This window comes from Carcharhinus amblyrhynchos, chromosome 14 (assembly GCF_965287045.1).
Source record: "Carcharhinus amblyrhynchos chromosome 14, sCarAmb.v2.hapA, whole genome shotgun sequence".
Taxonomy (NCBI): domain Eukaryota; kingdom Metazoa; phylum Chordata; class Chondrichthyes; order Carcharhiniformes; family Carcharhinidae; genus Carcharhinus; species Carcharhinus amblyrhynchos.
Genome location: NC_137337.1, coordinates 32,296,924 through 32,319,468, shown reverse-complemented (window position 1 = coordinate 32,319,468; position 22,545 = coordinate 32,296,924). Strand labels below are relative to the sequence as shown.

The 22,545-nt window shown below is 41.5% G+C and overlaps 1 protein-coding gene across 8 annotated transcripts in view; it reads right to left on the bottom strand.

Annotated features, from left to right (window-relative positions):
* Window positions 1-22,545, bottom strand: part of tdrd9 (tudor domain containing 9) — a 131,659-nt gene that overhangs the window by 4,748 nt on the left and 104,366 nt on the right. For 5 of the 8 annotated variants that reach the window (XM_080202593.1, XM_080202592.1, XM_080202596.1 and 2 more), the window contains 6 exons: window positions 16,963-17,124; window positions 16,765-16,835; window positions 14,332-14,441; window positions 4,189-4,285; window positions 2,966-3,104; window positions 1,718-1,830 (listed from right to left, as the gene is read on the bottom strand). In XM_080202593.1, the coding sequence (XP_080058719.1) occupies window positions 1,718-1,830; window positions 2,966-3,104; window positions 4,189-4,285; window positions 14,332-14,441; window positions 16,765-16,835; window positions 16,963-17,124 (692 nt within the window). Of the gene's footprint in view, window positions 1-1,717; window positions 1,831-2,965; window positions 3,105-4,188; window positions 4,286-14,331; window positions 14,442-16,764; window positions 16,836-16,962; window positions 17,125-22,545 lie in introns of those variants that run through there. The other 3 variants (XM_080202594.1, XM_080202597.1, XM_080202600.1) reach the window with 3 other exon arrangements.

Genomic DNA, 22,545 nt, shown 5'->3' with positions numbered 1-22,545 from the left:
TGAGTTGCCAGATCTGCCCAAAAACAACTACTTTTAGCACTTTGGCTTCACACATGGAAGGTATCCCCAATGTGCAGACAGGACTTTGTCTCCACAAGGACTGTGCGATGGCCATTCCTACTGATATTGTCATGGACAGAGGTATCTGCAGCAGATGGCTTGGTGAGAATAAGGTCAAGTATGTTTTTCCCTCTTGTTAGATTCCTCACAACCTACTGCAGTTCCAGTCTAGCAGCTATGCTCTTTAGAACTTGGCCAGCTCAGTCCCTAGTGGGCTATGAGCCTCTTGGGAGTGGACATTTAAATTCCCCACCCAGGGCACATTTGCCACCTTCAGTGCTTCCTCCAAGTATGTTCAACATGGTGATAGTACTGATTCATCAGCTGAGGGGAGTGGGTGGTATTCAACAAAAAAGTTTCTTTGCCTACATGTGACCTGATGCCAGAAGATTTCATGGAATCCAAGTCAATGTTGAGAATGCCCAGGGAAATTCCCTGCCAACTGTATACTACTGTGTTGCCTGGAGGGACAGTGGTGATGATTCTGCGTGTATGACTATGTCAGGGTGTTGCTTCACGAGTCAGTGCACAGCCCTCCCAATTTTGTAGGGTTGGCAGGGCTGAGTTTGCCATTGTAACTTACAATGCCTAGAACTGTTCGATGGTGCATTTAATTTCACTGACTCTTATTAAACTTATTGACTTTCCAGCGGTTTGACACAATTGAATGACTTGCAAGTTTAACAACTGACATTTCAGAAGGCATTTAAAAATCAACCACACACTGTGGCTCTGGAGTCACATGTGGGCCAGACCACGCAAGGACGGCAGGTTTCTTTTCCTAAAGGACATAAGTGAACCTGATGGTTTTTGCAACAATCGACAATGGTTTAATCATCATTAGACTTTTAGTTCCCTATTTTTATTTATTTGAATTCAGAATTCTACCATCTGCTGTGATGACTCAACCTGGGGGGCCCCCCAGAGTTTCTGGATTACTGGTCCAGTAGCAAACCATATTATACCTTGCAAAAAAAAAGTGTGTTATTTCCTTTCCTTCCAAAAGATATTGCATAGCAATCAACCCCATCCACTCAGCCCCATTCTGAGAGCAATTATCAATCATCCTCATTGTCAAATTTAACCTCTTCATTTTCTCTCCCTGTATGCTCCTTCCTAATACTCCATAGTCCCTGTTCCTCCATTCCTCTTCCCCACCCTAAAGTTTCTTCTGTTCTACTTCACTGTCTTCTTTCTCTTCCCCATCACCTTCTTTCACATCCCTATTTAGCTCATCTCTCTCCAAACTCCACTCTGGTAGCTGCTCTCCTTTCTTCTCCTATTCCCCTTCTCCTGACTGTTCACAAGTTGTGCAACTGAGTTGATGTACTGAAAAAGGGTAAATGTGCGTTTATTAGCTTTCAGATGCATCCTTAATCTTGGATGTTACTTTTAGACAAAGGCTATTTTGTTAAGAACTTGATCACATGTTGTACTGATACCCTTCTTACAAAGTATTCTATTTGTTAAACAACATTTCAGTCTTCTGAAATTTGGTTATGTATAGTTGTTAAACTTGCCTACTCCTAAGGTAACTCAGACATTTTATCCAATTTACAAATGCTCAGTACAAAAGCAGATCAACTTAAACTGAATACACAACAAGCCACCTAGATGTTACCAGGAAAAGAAATTATAGCACTTCCAGCGGCCTTACTCTATCAACCTCTGTCGAGCTTCATTTTGCAAGTTACGTATTTTCTCATAACTTCCTGAACGCAGCAGTCCATCACAAACTAACTTGTTTATAGTGCTCCGGAGTAGATTGATCTAAAGAACACAAAAATTGTAACATCACTTGTCAGCATTTGAGAGATTGCTAACACTTCAGGTGAATACTATCAAAGGCAAAGCTAGGCCAGCAAAATTTCGTTTTCTTCTACCAAAACATGTTCTTGAGAAAATGTCCAAAAGAATTGACTAATCTTGAACCTTTAAGAAAAATGACTATAGGGTGACTGCCAGTTTCTTGGAGAACAGAAATCCAACAAAAGTTTAATGCAAAAAAAATTCAATAACTGTCACGTAAGATGATTGTGCCCATCTTAATCATACCAAACTGGTTCTTGAACCAAAGTTCACTTATGATGTCACTGTGGAGTTTAGTTCTCATGGAAAACAATCTATGATTTTTCATGAGCTCTGAGAGAAATACAACACTTAAATTTGAAAACACTTGCTTGTTAAAAAATTCACCTTTCTACATCACAGATGAAATATTTTTAACATCTTTGTAGTCATAAATTCCACTTTCTGTGGAACATTTGCCAAAGACAAATGTAAATTAGCAAATCTGTAACACAATTAACAATAGCATTAATGAAAGACTCACCTTCAAGGCACTGTTTATGTGGCATTACTGACATGCAGTAAAATTAGCTTTTATCTATTACAACTCCAGTATTATTTTATGAAACTACATATGAACCTATTGCCAAAAGATATTACAATTTATACCTTTTGATTATTTGTTGAAGTTCATCCAATCTTGTATGCCTCCCTTGTGTTGGTTAAAAAATATTTTTAATGCAACAATGACGACATATGGAGTGAATATGGCATATATTAAATACTATTTTAAATTCTGGCATTTATTGATAATGACAACAGGAAAGTGCCACTACCAAATTATCTTCTTTCTAACTAGCTTTTGTATCATAATTAAATGAAAAACCAAGATCCTAAAAATATTTGGAGATTTTGGATCTTTAATTTGTGTGCATTCATATTCAAATGGAAGTCACCTGAGGTTTAACTACACCAATAACTAAATATAACCAAATTTACAATTATGTATCCAGTAGCCTTGGGTCTGTCCTTCAATTAATAGTTAAAAACATTTTAATTGGAATTAGGTGGAGAACAAGGTTAAGTTTTAGTAGATCAGACAGTAATATTATACTACCTCCAAAATATCATTTACATCAAAATACACATCAAATGCAACTTCCAGATCATGCTCTTCCAATAGAGGGACATTGGTTATTGGATTCCACCCCAGGCCACACAGAGCACCAATGTAACGTTTTCTCAGTCTATCAGTCCTACAGAAACAAACATACAACATACAATGGTCAAGACAGGCAAGGATAACGAGCAATACATTTCCAAAACAACCCAGCCATAATCACTCCAGCCCCAAAATTGTAACTAGTTATGTTATTATGTTTAACAATTGTGCCCTGTTACGTCTCTAACTTTTTCCTCACAAAAAGTCATCAACCTAAAGATTAAATCTGTTTCTCGCTCCAGAGATAGCGCCTGATCTGCAGATTTCCAGCATCCATGGTATTTAGCTTCCGTTTTTAAATTTCATTCTGCAGTCACTACATCAAAGAAGGGAGTGTGACTGATCTAGGATATGTGAAATAGCAAAATAGTGATTCACCAGTAATAATAGCCAAAGCCTTGAGCAGTACAAACGCTGCTCAGCCTTTTGGCTAAGATCAAGTTGTCCTACACTTGGTTGAAGTCATGAGATTACACTAAGGCTTCACTTGAAGCAATTTTTTAAAGCAACATCGAGGCCTTTTGGATAAGATGCAAATGAGATCAAGCCTTGGAAGAGGTGCCATGCTTGCTCCAATCAGCTTGGATCATATAGATCTAGCCCAGGATATGAAGTGGTGAGCCTGTCTTGACAGCTTGGAGCTGGAATGTCTCGCTTGCTGAGACTTCAAATTGGATATAAACAAAAAAAAAGCTTCTCAGCCTTTTAGATGAAGCTTCAGATGACATGCAATGCCTTAGCTTGTCACCTTGGATCTTGCTCTTTTCTCTTAAGGGGACCATGAATTGGATGTGTTTGGATTTTGGATTTGATTTTTGGAGCAAGCAAGGAATGGATTTGAGTTGAGTTTGCCAGGTCCACTTTAAGGATGGAGTAAAAAAAAATTAAAACTGTTCCCACTACCGTGCAATTTTAACTTCAATATTTGTCATGTCAAAAAAAATTACATCTTCACATAAGCTCATTATCAAACACTACTCATAGCTGCTTTCGAGAAGTGGCTCTATTTGCTGTACTGGCTCAAGAGAGAATGCATGAGTTCAGATAACAGAAACAAAATGCTAAAAGAAAGGAATAGAATTTCATACAGCTAATCTCTTTCGCTTTTTCACATGTACCTTAGTTCCATGACTGGAGCAAATATCATACAGATAAGGGCTGGAAGTCCATGGATATTTGGCATCAAAGTAGTTTCCCTCACAATAATAGTTGAGCCTACAAGATCAGATATTAACAGAACGAGCAAATTTTTAAGTGGTTAATCTTTAAAAAATTTCAATTTTCTTCACAAAACATGACAAAAATGACAGCAATTAACAATACAAATCCAATGGCGATTTAAGGTACACAGTGGTGCAGTACATCTTTTCTTTGGAACTGGAGCCTGACAGCTTAAATGATTGAAACAATTTAGTTATTTCCTCTGATTACTATAAAAGGAGCAAGGCAGATATCAGCCCAGTGTTTGGACAACTCATCCATTTGGATAAAGACAGAAGTGTAACTATTACTTTATAATACTAAGAGATGTGGCGGAATCAATTTCAACAGCACGGATTCGTTAAGGGGAAGGGAGGGCACAGCCTCAAGATGGCGGGGGGGGGGGGGGGGGGGGGGGGGGTGGTGGTGGTGGTGGTGGTGGTGCAGGGGGGTTGCAGTTTAGATCAGAGTTGAGGAGGAACTTCTTCACTCAAAGAGTGGTGAATCTCTGGAATTCTCTGCCTGTTGAAGTGGTGGAGGCTACCTCGCTGAATATATTTAAGTCATGGGTGGATAGGTTTCTGAGAGACAGGGGAATTAAGGGTTATGGGGAGACAGCGGGAAAGTGGAACTGATCCACTTCAGATCAGCCATGATCTCATTGAATGGCAGGGCAGACTCGAAGGGCTAGATGGCCTACTCCTGCTCCTATTTCTTAATGTTCTTATATGTTCTATCAGTGACTTCAAACTCAACTTGATGGCAAAACTGGGATTTAAATAAATGACATACATCAGTAATCTCATAAAAACAGTCAAATGGATGAACTGCTTTTGTTATTAAGTGTTGGGAGGAACATCCGTTCTATTTTAGCCACATTTCCTTTTTTGTCTTTTTTTAAAATTGCAATCCACATGCTTCAATGTGTTGTGGAGGACCAATCCACATTTTCCAAACATATAGAAATAGAATATGGATGCATAGTTGGGTCATGAAGGGAGTCATGGGCAGTGCGTAGCTGCATTTTCAAGGAGGATGTTGTCACCAATGATTGAGAGGAGGAATCCTGGGTATGGTCTGGAAATCAGCAATGGCTGCAAACTAACACAAAAATCATAACACGGGAAGTACTGATACATAGTGTGATTTAGTCTCGTGCGCAAGACAAGAAACTGCATTAGAGTCATATTACATAATAAAATCTTTGGAGCTGGTCATATTATCTTGCCCTGCTCCAATAAAATCAATAGATAACACTGTCACAATATTGCCTGTTATTTTTACTTGTAAAATAAAAAATGCAAGACTACAGGAAAGGGCAGAAGAGTGGGACTAGGTAAGATGTTCTTACAGAGAGGTGGTACAGACATGGACCAAATGATTTCCTTCTGTACTATAACCAATCTACAACTTGATTAATATACATCCAGGCTTAACTGAGATACTAAGCACAAACTTGAATAATTTTGTACCATTGGCTGTCGCCGATGACTCAGGCTCTGAGATACTTCAATTTCTAAAAGGCATTTGATAAACTGCCACATCAGAGGTTATCACATGAAATAAGAGCACATGATGTAGGTCAGTGGATCCAAATTGCTATATCACGGCACACTGATGCCCTAAGATTTTATCCTCGGTCTTAGAAGTACCATTACAATTATCCATTCAACTTTCATGTAACATTTTCAAAATGTAAAAGATGCCAATAAGAAAAATTGTTGGAAAAAGTATCCTCTCTGTGATTGTTGCGTTTTATTTCTTGCATTGGAAAACAAAATGTCCGGCCAGCAACTTAACACAAGATCATTTGTTCAGCAGTCTGTCTGTGACATTTAAAGCAGATTGCTGTGGAGAATTTTTTTGCGTTATTTTTCATTCTTCGCCATTTTGCCACTTTGCTATCTGCCCAGTTGTTCCCTCGGTTTCTTTCAGTTGCTGCCACCTCCTCACCTTCCTGCCCAGCAGCCGGATTACCTCCTGCCGCCAGTTCATTGCCCTCTTTCCCGAGCCACCTGCCAGCCTTTGGACACTGATTGCTTTGCCGCTTTTTTGCCACCACCCCTTTCCTCCAGCTGCTTGTTCACCTGGGGCCAGACTCTCATTCATCTTCACAATGGGACCAGCAGCTGCTCTCTGTTGCTGCCAGCCGTTCTCTCTCCAGGCTTGGTGGTCAGGGCAGTGGTGATGTCCAGGTTGTTCTGGCACACCAAGTGCTGTTAGTTGATTCTGAAGAAGCCAGAGGCCCGGTGCACATCATCTGCAGCTGCAAGCTGCTGCTGACTAAGTTCTGTACTGCGTGGTTCATCTCACTGCTTGTTCCAGCAGCTGAGGAACTTGGAGCAGCCCGCTCCATTACTGATCACTGGCACAGGAGAAGCCCAAGCTATCTCGACCTAACGAGAGCCCTGTTCAGCTAGAGGGGTCAATAGTAGTCATGATGTGGGTATGCCGGCGTTGGACTGGCGTAAACACAGTAAAAAGTCTGACAACACCAGGTTTTAGTCCAACCTATTTATTTGATAATATACTCACAAGCTTTCGAGGGACACCCTCTTCGTCAGGCCATGCAGACCATGCAGATGCTACGACAACGGATGAATGAACATCGCTCGACGGTCGCCAGGCAAGACTGTTCCCTTCCTGTTGGCGAACACTTCAGTGGTCACGGGCATTCAGCCTCTGACCTTCGGGTAAGCATTCTCCAAGGCGGCCTTCATGACACACGACAGCGCAGAGTCGCTGAACAGAGACTGATAGCCAAGTTCCGCACACATGAGGACGGTCTCAACAGGGATCTTGGGTTCATGTCGCACTATCTGTAACCCCCGTGACTTGCCTGGGTTTGCAAAACCTCACTTACTGTACTGTCTGGAGACAATACACATCTCTTTAAACTGTGATCAGTGCTCCTTCCACTCACATTATCAGCCACTTCAGGTCTTGAACAGCAGGTTAGGTGTAAAGATTCGCATTCTAATCAGTAATCTCTAAACTGTCTGTGCTTTATATGCTCTGTCTGAGGCCAGAACTCTCCATTCACCTGACAAAGAGGGTGTCCCTCGAAAGCTTGTGAGTATATTATCAAATAAATAGGTTGGACTAAAACCTGGTGTTGTCAGACTTTTTACAGCTAGAGGGGGCCAGGACCCAAACACATTCTGTGCCACGGAGGCGCCAACAGCTTTGGCTTCAGCTTGTCCCTATTTAGCTGCACTAAGCCCAGAGTCCTCTCAGTTAAGAGGGCCAAGGTATGGCAAATGGACTTTAATTCAGATAAATGTTTCATTTTGGTAAAACAAACCAGGCCAGGCCAGGCCTTACTGTTACCGGTAGGGCCTGGGGAGTGTTTTTGAACAGAAAGACCTAAGGGTGCAGGTACACAATAGACATGTAGACAGGGTGTTGAAGGCAGTGCTTGGCACACTTGCCTTAAATTGGTCAGCGTGTTGAGTACAAGAGCTGGGACATTATGTTACAACCGTACAAAACATTGGTAAAACCACATCTAGAGTATTGGGTACAATTCTGGCCACTCTGCTATGGAAAGATGTTATTAAAGGGTACAAAAATATTTAAAATGATGTAAGCGGATTTAAATTATATGGAGAGGCTGGGACATTTTTCCCTGGAGCATAGGAGGATGAGGGGTGACCTTAGGAGGTTTATAAAATCATGAGGGGCATAGATAAGGCGAACAGCCAAGGTCTTTTCCCCAGAGTAGGGGAGTCCAAAGCTAGAGGATACAAGTTTAAGGTTGAGGGGGAAAAGATTTAAGAGGGACCTGAGAAACAACTTTTTTCACACTGACGGTGGTGCATCTATGGAATGAGCTGCCAGGGGAGGTGGTAGAGGCAAGTACAATTACAACATTTAAAATACATTTGGAACAGGTATATGGATGGAAAAAGGTTAGAGGGGTGTGGGCCAAAGGGAGCAAATGGGAACAATTCAGTTTAGGAAACCTGTCAGCATGGACGAGTGGGACCAAAGGGCCCATTTCCATGCTGTATATCTCTATGACTCTAAAGACTTCCATGCAGCCATAGAATCTTTACAATGCAAAAGGCGGCCACTCGGCTCAAATCTGCACTGACTCTCCAACACAGCATCTTACCCAGACCCTGTCCCCGTAACCCCAGTATTTACCCTGTTAATCTCCCTAACATACACATTTTTGAACACTACGGAGGAATTTAGCATGGCCAATCCACCTAACCTGTGAATCTTTGGACTGTGGGAGGAAACCAGAGGTGGAAGCTCATGCAGACACAGGGAGAGCATGGAAACTCTACACACTCAGTCACCCAAGACTGGAATTGAACCCAAGTCCCTGACACTGAGGCAGCAGTGCTAAGCACTGTGTCAAGTTCAGTTGAAAAAAGCATGCGTGTGCCATGGAATTACGTCTCTCATTGAAGTGTAACCTGTCACTGAAAAGGTTGGGAACCATTGGTATGGGGTAACATTAACATGGATAAAGGATTGGTCAACTAACAGGAAGCACTGAGTGGAGATAAATGAGTCTTTTTCAGGTTGGCAAGTAATAACTAGTAGAGAACCACAGGAATCAGTGCTGGGGCCTCAAATATTTACAATCTATATCAATGATTTGAATGTAGAGACTAAACGAAATTCAATACAAAAGACTAAGCAGCCCACTTACTGGCACTCCATTGACCATATCTTCACCAATCATTCCTTCCACTACCAAAGCACTGGTACCAATGTATACCATCTTCAAGATGCATTGTATCAACAACAGGCTCCCGAAAACCACAATTTCTACCACCTACAAGAACAAGGGCAGCAGATGTATGGGAACACCAGCACATGCAAGTTCCCCTCCAAGTCATGCGCCACTCTGATTTGGAATTATATTGATATTCCTTCACTGCCCTAGGTCTAAATTCTGGAACTGCTTCCAAAAGTCCCTTTGGGTGTACCTTCACCACGAACTGCAGTAGCTCATCATCACTTTCTCAAAGACAATTTGGGTTGGGAAATAAATAATGGTCTATCCAGCAATGGAGACAGTTGCTTAAAGTGCAGAATTGCGCAGGCAGAAGACTTCTGTTTCCTTTAAGTACACATGAAATTGAGAAATCATCTCATTCTTTACTCCAACCATATTGCTCATTGAAATGGAAAATGGAAAGATCTTGCAAACAACAGAAGAGAAAGAATAAGGTTGCAAGGCATAGTGAAATGAGTAAGGATATGTGCTTAGGCATGTTACATTAAATGCAGCTGTTAATTGCATTAAGATTAGGGATATACAAATGGAGGGCACTGAAGTACATACAGCACGTGTTAATACTTAGAATCAAAAGTCATTTACAGCACACGAGTCCATTCAGTCCATCAGGCCCATGCAGGCACATTCTGAAGCAATCCTGTCAGTCCCATTCAAACAAAGAATAATACAGCATAGAGACAGGCCCTTTGGCCCACCATACCTGCACCAATCACATTGTTCTATCTAGACCAACAACTTGTATCCCTCTATTCCCTGCCTGCTCGTGTGTCAATCTAGATAAGTCTTAAATGTTGCTAACGTGTCTGCCTCAACCACCTAAACTTACTTGGCAGTGCATTCCAGCCCCCATCATCCTCAAAGTCTTCACTTGCACATCTCAACCGAACTTTCCCCCCTTACCTTGAACTTTTGCTCCCATGGAATTGTCATTTCTGCCCTGAGAAAAAGCTCCCAACTGTTCACTTTATCAACGCCGCCCATAATTTTTATAAACTTCTATCAGGTCATCCCTGAGCCTCCGACTTTTCAGGGAGAACAATCCCAGTTTATTCAATCTCTCTTCATAGCTAATACCCTCCATACCAGGCAACATCCTGGTCAACCTTTTCTGTACTCCCTCCAAAGCCTCCACATCCTTCTGGTAGTGTTGTGAGAACCAACGTTTTATGTAACTAAAATAACTTGCCAACTTTTATACTTGATGTCCCAGCCGATGAAGGCAAGCATGCCATATGTTTTCTTCACCTTTTCCACCTACGCTGCCACTTTTAAGAATCTGTGGACCTGTACTTCCAGATCTGTGTGTATCTATGCTCCTGATGGTCCTGCCATTTATTTTATAGCTGTCACCTGAAATGGATCTACAAAACTGCATTTGGCCGGATTAAATTCCAATTGTCATTTCACCGTCCAATTTTGCAACCTATATCCTGCTGTATTCTCTGACAATCTTCAACTCCAGCAATCCTACTTTCATCCGCAAACTTGCTAATCAGACCAGTTAGATTTTCTTCCTAGCTATTTATATATATTACATACAACAGAGGACCCAGCATTGATCCCTGCGGAACACCACTAGTTGCAGACCTCCATTCAGAAAAACATCCTTCCAGCACTACCCTCCGTCTCTTATCACCAAGCCAGTTCTGAATCCATCGAGCTACTTCACTCTTGATCCCACGTGAATTAACCTTTTTCACCAGCCTACCATGGGGAACCTTGTTAAATGTCCATGTAGACAACATTCACAGCCCTTCCCTCGTCAATCATTTTTGTCACTTCTACAAAAAAACTCAAATTAGTGAGACATGACCACCCTCATACAAAACCATGCTGTCACTAATAAGACCATTCAGTTCCAAATGTGTATAGATCCTATCCCTAAGAATCTTCTCCAATAATTTCAAAGTTTATTTATTAATCACAAGTAAGGCTTACGTTAACACTGCAAAGAAGTTCCTGTGAAATTCCCCTAGTTGCCACATTCCGGCATCTGTTCAGGTCAATGCACCAAATCAACACGTCTTTCAGAACGTGGAAGGAAACCGGAGCACCCAGAGAAAGCCACACAAACACGGTGAGAATATACAAACTCCACACAGACAATGACCCAAGCCAGGAATCAAACACAGGTCCCTGCTGCTCTGAAGCAGCAGTGCTAACCACTGCGCTACTCTCGTCACCTTCACTGACATCAAGCTCACTGGCCTATAATTACCTGGGTTACCCTTGCTACCTTTCTGAAGTAACAGGACAATATTGTCTATCCTCCAATCCTCTGGGATTTCACCTGTGGCCAACGAGGAAATAAAGATTTCTGTTGGAGGCCCAGCAATTTCCTCTCCTGTCTCCCTCAGTAATCTAGGATAGATGCCAACCGGCCTGGGGGATTTGTCTATCTTAATGCTTTTTAATACACCTAACGTTTCCTCCCTCGTAATGGTGACTTGCCCTAGAAGCTTTATTTACCCTCCAAGACACTATCAATGTGTCCTTCTCTTTTGTGAATACCTATGCACAGTACTTCTTAAAGGATCTTACCCACTTCCTTTCGTTCCACGCATAATTTCTCCCCTTTGTCTGAGTGGACCACCACTGTCTCTAACTACCCTCTTGTTCCTAATATATGTATAAAATGTCGTGGGATTCTCCTTAATCCTGCCTGCCAAGGACATTTCATGACCCTTTCTGCCCTAACTCCATGTTGGAGTTCTTTTCTACTTGCCCTATATTCAAGTGCTTCATCTGTTTTTAGTTCCCTGGATCTTATGCATTCATCCTTTTTCTTTTTGACTAGACTCACAATTTCACATTCTCTTATCCCCATCACTCTTGAAGTTTCCTTCTGAAATCATTCATCATCTCCTCTTCCACAACCCTGGTGAGCACAGTGTTCCAGTTGATTACCACTTGCTCCATGAAAAAATGTTCTCCCTCCAATTCCTCCTGCATTTCTTGTCCAAAATCTTGTTCTTTCACCTAAGAGAAAATTTTTCTTAGTCTACTTTATCCAAACATCACAATTTTGTACACCTCTATGAAATTACCCTCAATTTCCTTTGTTCCGAGGAGCACAACTCTAATCTAATCTCGTCACTAAAATCCCCTACTCTGCACCCTCTCAAGGGCCTTCATATCTTCCTTAAGTGTGGTGACCAAACTTGAAAGTTTTCCAAAGGTTGAGCATAATTTTCCTACTTTAGGATTCAATGCCTCATGAAGTCTAAGATCCCATATGCTTTGCCAACCACTATGTCCTGCCACCAACATGATACAATGCATCCAAACCAATCTTGTGGATACCCAGCTGAATGCAACAATGCATGCCGTTTCCAGTACAGTCTGATCAACTCTACTCTTCTGATTCCCAGACTGGAGCAAAATCCCACCCCTCACATAAGGTTGGAGATTGCAACAAGAAAGCTCCTGAAGGAGGATTCGTCAAGGATCTTACTGATCAATCATTTGCTCACCTCCATTCATAGCAATCTGTATGGTTAAGACCACCACGCCAAGGAATAACAGTAGCAGCTCAACGGCAGCAGGAAGGGAACCAACACACCGCCATTAAAAACCATCTCAAAGACCCCACTGCCTGTCCACCCAGCTTCAAACTGCCATGCCAGCACTGGGCACTCCTCAACCGTTTCCACATTGACCAAGATCCTTATGCAACAAATCAGCACAAGTGGGGCCTAATAGAAAATTAGGACTGCAGCTGTGGTGCACCCCAATCATTGACTCTCAATCATTGAAAATGGCCCCCTGACAAAATTCAGCAGAGAGCTGGCTCGGTGAGTTCCATTCAGCCACTGTCTGACTTGTTGATTAACACACACTAAGTATAACTGCTTTTCCCTAATCCTTTTGCCAAAATTCATCACCTCACACTCTGCTGCATTAAATATCATCTAAAAGTTTATTTAGTAGTGTCACAAGTAGGCTTACATTAACTTCATTGCAGTGTTAATGTGAAAATCCCCTAGTCTCCATACTCCAGCGCCAATTTGGGTATATCGAGGGAGAATTTTAGCATAGCCAATCCACCTAATCAGCACATCTTTTTGGCTGTGGGAGGAAACCGAAGCATAATATCGTACAATATAGTACTTCTAAATGTCTTTTTTTTCTCTGAACTCAGCTGTCTTATTCATTAGATTGCTTGCAATGAAGCTCAGGTGTTTCAGGCCATTTCATAGAACACTGGGCTAGATACTAGCATTAGTCAGCAATGAAAATAGTAACAGACGAACAATTAAATTCTTTTCCAAAGATCATTCACTGCCAGGTGATTAAATTTTTTTTAGAATTTTTCAGGAAAGATAAGGAATAACGTCAAAGCAGCCTTTTGCTCCCCCTGGTGGCTGAGTTCAAAACAGCATGGAGTTCTTTAAATAGCTTTATGTATAAGAAAATAAAAATACGATGAAAAAAGGATTGTTACATGTTCCACTACAGTAGAAATGCTAGTGATCACATGCATATTATTCTGGTCACATCAGCACTTAACCAACATGACCACAAAATTTAAGTATTACCTCAATATGCATTAATCTAAAACAATATTGCACCGAATCTTGCTTTATCTGAATACACTCAAATCAACCTGCAATTTCTTGCTTCTTTACACGCATTAGAAAATGGCATCGGGCATATAATAAAATTCCAATCTATATTTTAAAAAGTTTCATTATGAAATGGACAATTCACTAATTGGCATTCTACTGTGACATGCAACCTCTCAAAATTCAAGTCATGTGTGAAGTTTGTTTTAAAAGATATGCTGCTTAACCTGGTTACAGAACTTAAACATTGGGCACATCAAGATGATCCCATGATAGCAACAATGATAGCTTGTAAAGGCATGAGTGTCTTATCCTGACTACCAAAAAAAACCTGTGTCCCAGGATCTGAGATGGGGTCAGCAGCATGGATTTGAGAAGTTGGGATTCTAGTATTCCACACCTGCACCCACTTTGGGAAGTTTAAGTTCAAAAAAATGGGAAAGCGCAAGAAAATGGGATTAATTTTGATAAGCTCTGATACAGAGCTAGCAGCAGCAGCAAAGGTTTGATGTCCCAAATGGTCTCCCCTTCGTAGCTAAAATTTTTTTTTTTAAAAAAGAGTGTTGATTTAGATTATTTGTAATTTGGGCCTTTAAGTATTTCTGAAAGATTCTCCCTCTGGTGTAAAAAGGTTTCATCAGCAGCAAGAAATTTTCCAATCCGTTTATACAAGAAGTGATTTATATTCACAACCACTATACGATTACTTTCTTTGTCTGAAGTAGCTTTATGAATACCTGATGTATTTACTGATACTGATGCACCAACCAGCATCCTCTGGTGAATATCTTCGGGAGCATTATTCAGAGCTACTGAATTTATACTCTCTCTCTCAATCCAAACATTCCTGTAGAAAAATTGAAAAAAAGCTTTGTATTAGTAAAGCAGTTTTTGTTTTAGGACCCCAAAAAACTTACAGCTTTCCCAAACACCACTTAACTTGAGATCAAATCAACATTCCGAGTGCACTTTGTGCAGTATTGAAGGAGTCATTGTTTTAGAATAAGATACAAGACAGTCAGTATGCAAACTGACTGTAGTAGGATCCAGTAAATGGGAATCAGATAATTACCACACCATCTATTTTAGTGATGTTGAGTAATGGATAAATATTGGCCAGGGGACCAGAGATAACTTCCCTGCCTTCTTTACACTACTGCCATGGAATCTTAATTGTCTATTTCAGAGGGCAGCCAGTACTTAGCATATTATTCAAAAGTGCAGCATTTTTCAACATTGCATTGGGCTTCAGTTAAGATTGTGTGCTCAAATTTTTGGAGTGGGGTCTGAGCATACAATCTTCTGATTTGGAGGCGAGTGCACCAAAATTGAACTACGGTTTGCACACACTGCATAAAGGTATATACTGGCAGTAAGGGGGGGAAAAAAAATGAACTTTGGCAAACTACATTTTTCAAGAAAATTTCTTTGGATTCTTCTGCTACAGAAGATTACTCTAATCCATACTGATGTTCACCTGGAGACTAGGTTCCTAAGCAGATTGTGTCTTCAAACAGAGGGAAGCAACCCATCCTTAACAGCATTTCATGGAGTAGCATTTGCAGAAACGTACCTTCAGAAGAAGAATTGATTCTCCTCATTTTGCTAATTTTATACAAGTGCTCTCAAGGAAAGTTTTAAAAATACAGATGGCTTCATCTACAAGACTTCATCTATTAAGGACAGTTACCTCAGCACCTCACTGTACCGCAAGCCCACGGATAACCTCACGATGCTCCACTTCTCCAGTTTCCACCCTAAACACGTTAAAGAAGCCATCCCCTTTGGACAAGCCCTCCATATACACAGGATCTACTGAGATGAGGAGGATCGCAACAGACTCATTGATCGACAGTTTCGATGCGCCACAGTGAAAAACCGCACCAGCCTCCTCAAAAGGCAAACACGGGACACAGTGGACAGAGTACCTTTCGTTGTCCAGTACATCCCCAGAGCAGAGAAGCTACAACATCTTCTCCGGAGTCTTCAACATGTCATCGATGAAGACGAACATCTCGCCAAAGCCATCCCCACACTCCCACTTCTTGCCTTCAAACAACTGCACAACCTCAAAACAGACCACTGTCCGCAGCAAACTAACCAGCCTTCAGAACAGTGACCACAACACCACACAACGCTGCCACAGCAACCTCTGCAAGACATGTTGGATCATAACACGGATGCCGTCATCTCACATGAGAACACCATCCAACAGATACACAGAACATACTCCTGCAACTCGGCCACCATTGTCTACCTGATACACTGCAGGAAAGGACGTCCCGAGGCATGGTACATTGGGGAAACCATAAAGTTGCTATGACAACGGATGAATAAACACCGCTCGACAATCACCAGGCAAGACTGTTCCCTTCCTCTTGGCGAACACTTCAGTGGTCACGGGCATTCAGCCTCTGATCTTCGGGTAAACGTTCTCCAAGGCAACCTTCACGACATACGACAGCGCAGAGTTGCTGAGCAGGAAGCGATAGCCAAGTTCCACACACGAGGACGACCTCAACTGGGATCTTGGGTTCATGTCACACTATCTGTAACCCCCTTGACTTGCCTGGGCTTGCAACATCTCACTTACTGTCCTGTCTGGAGACAATACACATCTCTTTAACCTATGCTTAATGCTATCTCCACTCGTTTTGTCTGCACCTTTAAGGCTTGATTAGATATAAAGACTTACATTTTAATCAGTATTATGTAAACTATGTGTGCCTTTATATGCCCTGTTTGTGATCAGAACTCCCCACTCACCTGCTGAAGGAGCAGCGCTCCGAAAGCTAGTGGCGTTTACTACCAAATGAACCTGTTGGACTTTAACCTGGTGGTATGAGACTTCTTACTTCATCAATAAGAAACAGGCTTTTCCACTGATGTGCAACACATTTTGTCCAGCAACCCTTAAAATAAGCATTTTTATAAAATGGCACACTACTAATGCATCATGAATAATGGCATTGCTATTGCTGTGATGGGACTACACTGTTAGGGCAGATGTTCTTGAGATTAATTTGAAAAATGGCCGAGTGGAATTCTTCATACACAAATACATCGAAGTAGCTACATAAAAAAATTCTATTCTTTGAATGCAAAACATAATTATTCAGTTCAAAAGGAACAATAAACATTGTACCCTGGAATTACTCTTTTTCCAATACCTGAATCTGGACATAGTAGTCATGCTATGAAACCTGGTCTCACAGGGATTGAAGGGACCATGCAAATTGACCTGGCAGACATGAGAAGACAATTGAGTCAGTAAATCGACTTTCCTGTAAAGTTCTTCAATTTTAAAAAAGCAGTTCATATTTCTTATTTCCAAATGTTTGTCATTTTAGTGGAAACAATTATTCAACCTTAGAAATTGGAAAACCAAGTTTAGAAGAGGAAAACTTCTTTACTAATGCTTCAACTAGCTTCCAGTCTTCTTCCTTCTGGGTCCACATGGTTTGTTGATTTAAGCTGAACTTTTCCTGGAGAGGGGACTGGAACATGGTCTTCAGCTGCTCATGACTTATCTGGATGTAAAACATATTCACATCCCAACATCAGCAATGTGTTATGGTTTTTTTTGTACTAAATGAAACAATGCAAGAACACGCAAAGCAAACATAGGAATAAGCCATATGATCACCCGAGATCTGACTGTTGCCTTAACTCCACTTTCCTGCAAGCTCCCTATAACCCCTGATTATCCTTCTATACAGAAAGCAGAAAAACAAAGGCAGCTGATATCTTGAAATATTTGTTTGTATGTGTCCTGAACCAAAAACATCCCAGGCTAGATCTAACAAGATAGCTCATCTCAGGCAGCCTCAACAATCATACTTTGGGAGCGAAAATTGGCAGTTGACAATAAATCCCACAACTACAAACGGGACCACCTGCATGTAAATAAGATGGTGTTTTGCTGATGGGTTGCTACCCTGCATGTTTGCTCGTAATACCCTTTCCCAGTGCATAAAGCTCACACAACCTTGCAAGCAACCTACCAGAGAATATGCAAAATCATGGAATCAGAAATTGGAAAAGAACCAATGCCTTTACAGAAGGAAGTGTGAAGATAAAATCATGTACAGAAGCATCAATCATTTGTTAGTCAATATTTTAATTGACTGTAAAGATTTTAATTGCATCTATAAAGACGAATAATGAAGGTAGAGATTTGTTATGTTAGGAAATAGACATAGTTAAATAAGTTGTATTTGACAGGGTTAGGAATGAGCTATTGTTTTAAGTTCAAGGTTCTGTATTCATGTGTTAAGAGGAAGCCTCTTGGCTTCACTTTAAAAGATGCCTGCTTTCTAATGCGATTTTATGACTCCTGAAGCAGAAGAAAATGCTGTTGCCTAACAACAGGCCCACAGGGACAAAAAAAGTCAACTGCCAAAATAAGCAGTACAGAAAAGGGACAAATAACAAGTCTCAAATTAAGGAAGAAGCACAAAAATGTCACAGTGGGGAGGAAAAGTCCCAAGACAACAGCTAAGTCAATGAACAAGGACAGGGATCGAATGCAAGTCCCATTCAGTGAAGAGCAGAGAAGGCTCCGAATTAAACAAAAAAAGCTGCAGGAAGGAGACTAAAAGCAAAATCGGCCTGTGAGCAGCCAGAAGATGCAAGGAGACAGCCAAAGGTACATGACGCCTTACTACGGGCCTGTGAAACAGTGCTGATCTGTTGACATGGCTGAATATCAGGGTGAAAGAGGTGAAGCTTGAATGCATGTGGCAATCTAGGAGAGAGGAACATTGGAAGGACAGAACAAGACCCAGGAGATTGATCTTTGTTGAAGACAACCAAGTGAAAGCATCATTTGGGAGAACGTTCCAAGGTGAGTCCTTGAGAGTTGAGATTGGAAACCCTCAGGATAAAGGAGGAGTTCAGTGAGACCAGTTGGCTCAGTGTGATACGCATCTGAGGGAAGCTGATAAACGATCCATAGCATCTGTCAAACTGGTTTCAGGGTGTGGATGTGTCATTTGGTTTACACAAGTGGTTTCCAAATTGTCGATTGCAATTGATCCAGAGTCTCAATAAGTTGATCGTTACTGACTGTTGAACAGCTGCTGAAAACGCATAGAATTTGGGCTTCTTGTGATGACGCGCTAATCAACTCATTGACTACCAAACCACTCCAAAAATGCACGAAGCTCAGGCTTCTTGTAGTATCAGTTCTGACTGCCGAATCATAGGCACCAAAATATGGACTTAGTGGGTGAAGACAAAATTATGAATGAGGAACCAGGAACCTCCAAGAGAGCGAATCATCATCATTTCCACCAGCGACGGGAAAGTGAATTTCTTTTTATGAATGTCAAAGGCAAGACCATTTATCTCATTTGTCAGAGACTAACTTTGAGTAAAAGAAGTAACTTGGAATGGCATGAGATAATGCATGCAAAATTTCAAGGAAATTTCCCTTTAAACAGCACCATTTGGACAAAAAGTTGGAGTAAAAGCAAATGTTGCAAGTTCAATAGTCACTCTTTTTAAAACCAGTAGCTAAAGGCAAGGCTAGCAAAAAGGTAACTTTCTGCATTAGTCATCTGCTGGCAAAACATAAGAAGCCATTCACCGATGGCAAAGTTATCAAGGAAGTGATGATGGTTGCTGTCGGCACATGGTTCAGAAACTTTATAAACAAAAATAAAATTATGACAGCCATCAAGAGTATGCCCCTTGATGCTTTAAAAGCAGTTAGAAGGATAGTGTCTCAACAGTGTGTATGCTTCTCACTGCAGATCAGTTAGTAGGCATGATGGATCTAGCCTAGCTGATGGCTTTCATTCGCAGGCATTTGAAGATGCAAAACTAAAGGAGGACTTCCTGACTCTTTTACCACTCAAAGAGAGGACATCAAGTGATGTATACAACAAATATAAACTGAGAAAAACACCGAGTAAAAAACTAATTTCAATCACAACTAATGGTGCACCATCAACGCTGGATGTCAATGCAGGCTTTATTGCACTTTGCAGAAACGATCCTGAATTCACCTCCTTTGTCAAATGACCACTGTTATCCACCAACAAGCACTAGGGAGTAAGGTTATCGACTTTTCTCATATTGATTGCTGTTGTCAAGATTGTCAACATAAGCTGTGCCAATGCTCTGCAATACCACTTGATTAATCGTTAATCATTGAGCTTGATATCACCTATGGTAATCTAATCCTTCATGCAGATGAGAGGTGATTAAGTTGAAAAGTCCTCCAGAGATTTTTAGATCTGCTCCACTAAATTGTCACTTGTCTTAAATGAAGAAGTGTGATGTATAACGAGCTATCAGATAATGTCTGGTTGCTAGACTTGGCATTTCTTACAGATGCAAGTGCAAAATGGAAGGAACAGAACCATGAACTGCAGGAAAGGGACAGAGACTTGCCAGACATGATCAGTGCTGTGAACGCACACAAGCTGAAATTGGGCCTTTGATCTTCCCAGTTAAAGAGCAAAATTACTGAGCACTGCCCAATTCTGGAGAAAATCCAACAACAGGTCAAACAGAAAGGGTTCCATCCAAAAAAGTTGTGACTACCCGAACAAACTGAAAGCAATTCAACGGATGATTTCAGGAGTTATACAAGGTGAAACAAATCACTTTCTCATCCTTTTCTTCAAGTGGACTTGGAAGAGAACTGACAGCAAAATTTCAGCAGGCTTTTGAACAAAGCAGTGGACTTGATGTGGAAATAATCACCATGCAAAATGAGAGAGCTGAAAGCTTGGTCAACTGATATCATGTGCACTCATGGTGAAGGCCTACTTTGGTTCCACATACCTCGGGAGGTGGTTTTCACTTCCCCCCCACCCCGATGAAAATCATCACACCCATCTGATGGGCATGAGATTGGCCATCTCACGCTACAACTCAGACTTCACAGCGCACTCATATGGTGTGATACATATTAATAATAGGTATTATGCACAAGTACATTTTGGGTGTTTTAAAAAAAGTTAAATTTTTAAGATTAGATCTTGTGCTTAAAAAGATTGGAGACCACAGGTTTACATAGATTGTTCACTTACTGTGAACATCAAAGTATAAGACATATTATAACTCATGTTATCCTTATGAATCTGTATATATCTGTAAAAATATAGTTGTACATGAAGGACTAATATTATTCTTTTTAATTTAATAAATGTTTCATTCTTGTATTAAACATTCACCAGCAGATTTGAGATTATTCAGTAGCCATCCTCCACGTTTCTTAAAACATAAATGTTATAATCTATCAGGCCAAGTTCCACCCTAGGATCTGACTTGTCCAGTAGTTTCAACTGGTGTCATAACAATACCAGCAAATCTCCTGTGGAACTGGCCAAAACTGGATGATGCACTCTTCGGTACCATACAATTTAATGGATTACTTTAATATATTGGAGCTTTGCTCCTTTCAAGCCAGAAAATCAAATTCTTGTTAAAGGAAATAGCAGGCCTGCTGTGGCACTGTTGATGGAAAATTACAAGTTACATATATAATATAGGTGATGATGTCAAGTGAAAGGATATGGTGTTTCAGAGGGGATTTGCTAGGTTTGGAAAGGTGTTGTAGGACTAAGTCTCATAAGAACATAAGAAATAGGAGCAGGAGTAGGCCATCTAGCCCTTCGAGCCTGCCCCGCCATTCAATAAGATCATGGCTGATCTGTCGTGGCTCAGTTCAACATTCCCGCCCTCTCCCCATAACCCTTAATCCCCTTGCCTATCAAAAACCTATCAACCCGCATCTTAAAAATATTTAGCGAGGCAGCCTCCACCACTTCAACGGGCAGAGAATTCCAGAGATTCACCACCCTTTCAGTGAAGAAGTTCCTCCTCAACTCCGTTCTAAACTGCCCCCCCTTTATCTTGAGGCTGTGCCCTCTAGTCCTACCGTTCTTTGAGCGGGAAGAGCCTCTCCACCTCTATCCTATCCATCCCATTCAACATCTTATACGTCTCAATGAGATCTCCCCTCATTCTTCTCAAGTCTAACGAGTACAAGCCTACTTTATTCAGCCTCTCCTCATAGTTCAACCCCCTCAACTCCGGAATCAGCCTAGTAAACCTCCTCTGCACTCCCTCCAAGGCCAAAATATCCTTGCCTAAGTGCGGCGACCAAAACTGCACACAGTACTCCAGCTGCGGCCTCACCAGTGCCCTATACAGCTGCAGCAAGACCTCCCTACTTTTATATTCAATCCCCCTCGCTATGAAGGCCAGCATCCCATTAGCCTTCCTGACCACCTGCTGCACCTGCAGGCTGGGTTTTTGCGACTCATGCACAAGGACCCCGAGGTCCCTCTGCACCGTCGCCTGCTGCAGTTTTTCGCCACTTAAGTAATAGTCCTTCCTACCATTATTCCTACCAAAGTGGACAACCTCACATTTGCCAACATTAAATTCCATTTGTCAGTTCCTGGCCCATTCGCCCAGCCTATCTAGATCCTTCTGCAGACTCTCCACACCCTCCGCACAATTCGCCGTTCCACCAATCTTGGAGTCATCAGCAAATTTCAACACCATACACTCGGTTCCCTCCTCCAGATCATCTATATAAATGGTGAATAGCTGAGGCCCCAGCACCAACCCCTGGGGCACTCCGCTAGTCACCAACTGCCAATCCGAATAGCACCCATTGACCCCCACTCTCTGCCTCCTATTTGACAGCCAATCCTCTACCCACGCTAACACCCTACCCCCAACTCCATGCCCCCTTCTGTAATAATCTCGTGAGGCACCTTGTCAAACGCCTTCTGAAAATCAAGACAGACCACATCCACCGGCTCTCCTCTATCTACCGCCCCAGACACATCCTCATAGAACTCCAATAAATTGGTCAGACATGACTTCCCTTTAACGAAACCGTGCTGCGTCTGCTCTACCAAACAATTCTCAAGATGCCTCGCTATTTTCTCCTTGATCACGGATTCTAACATTTTTCCTACAAC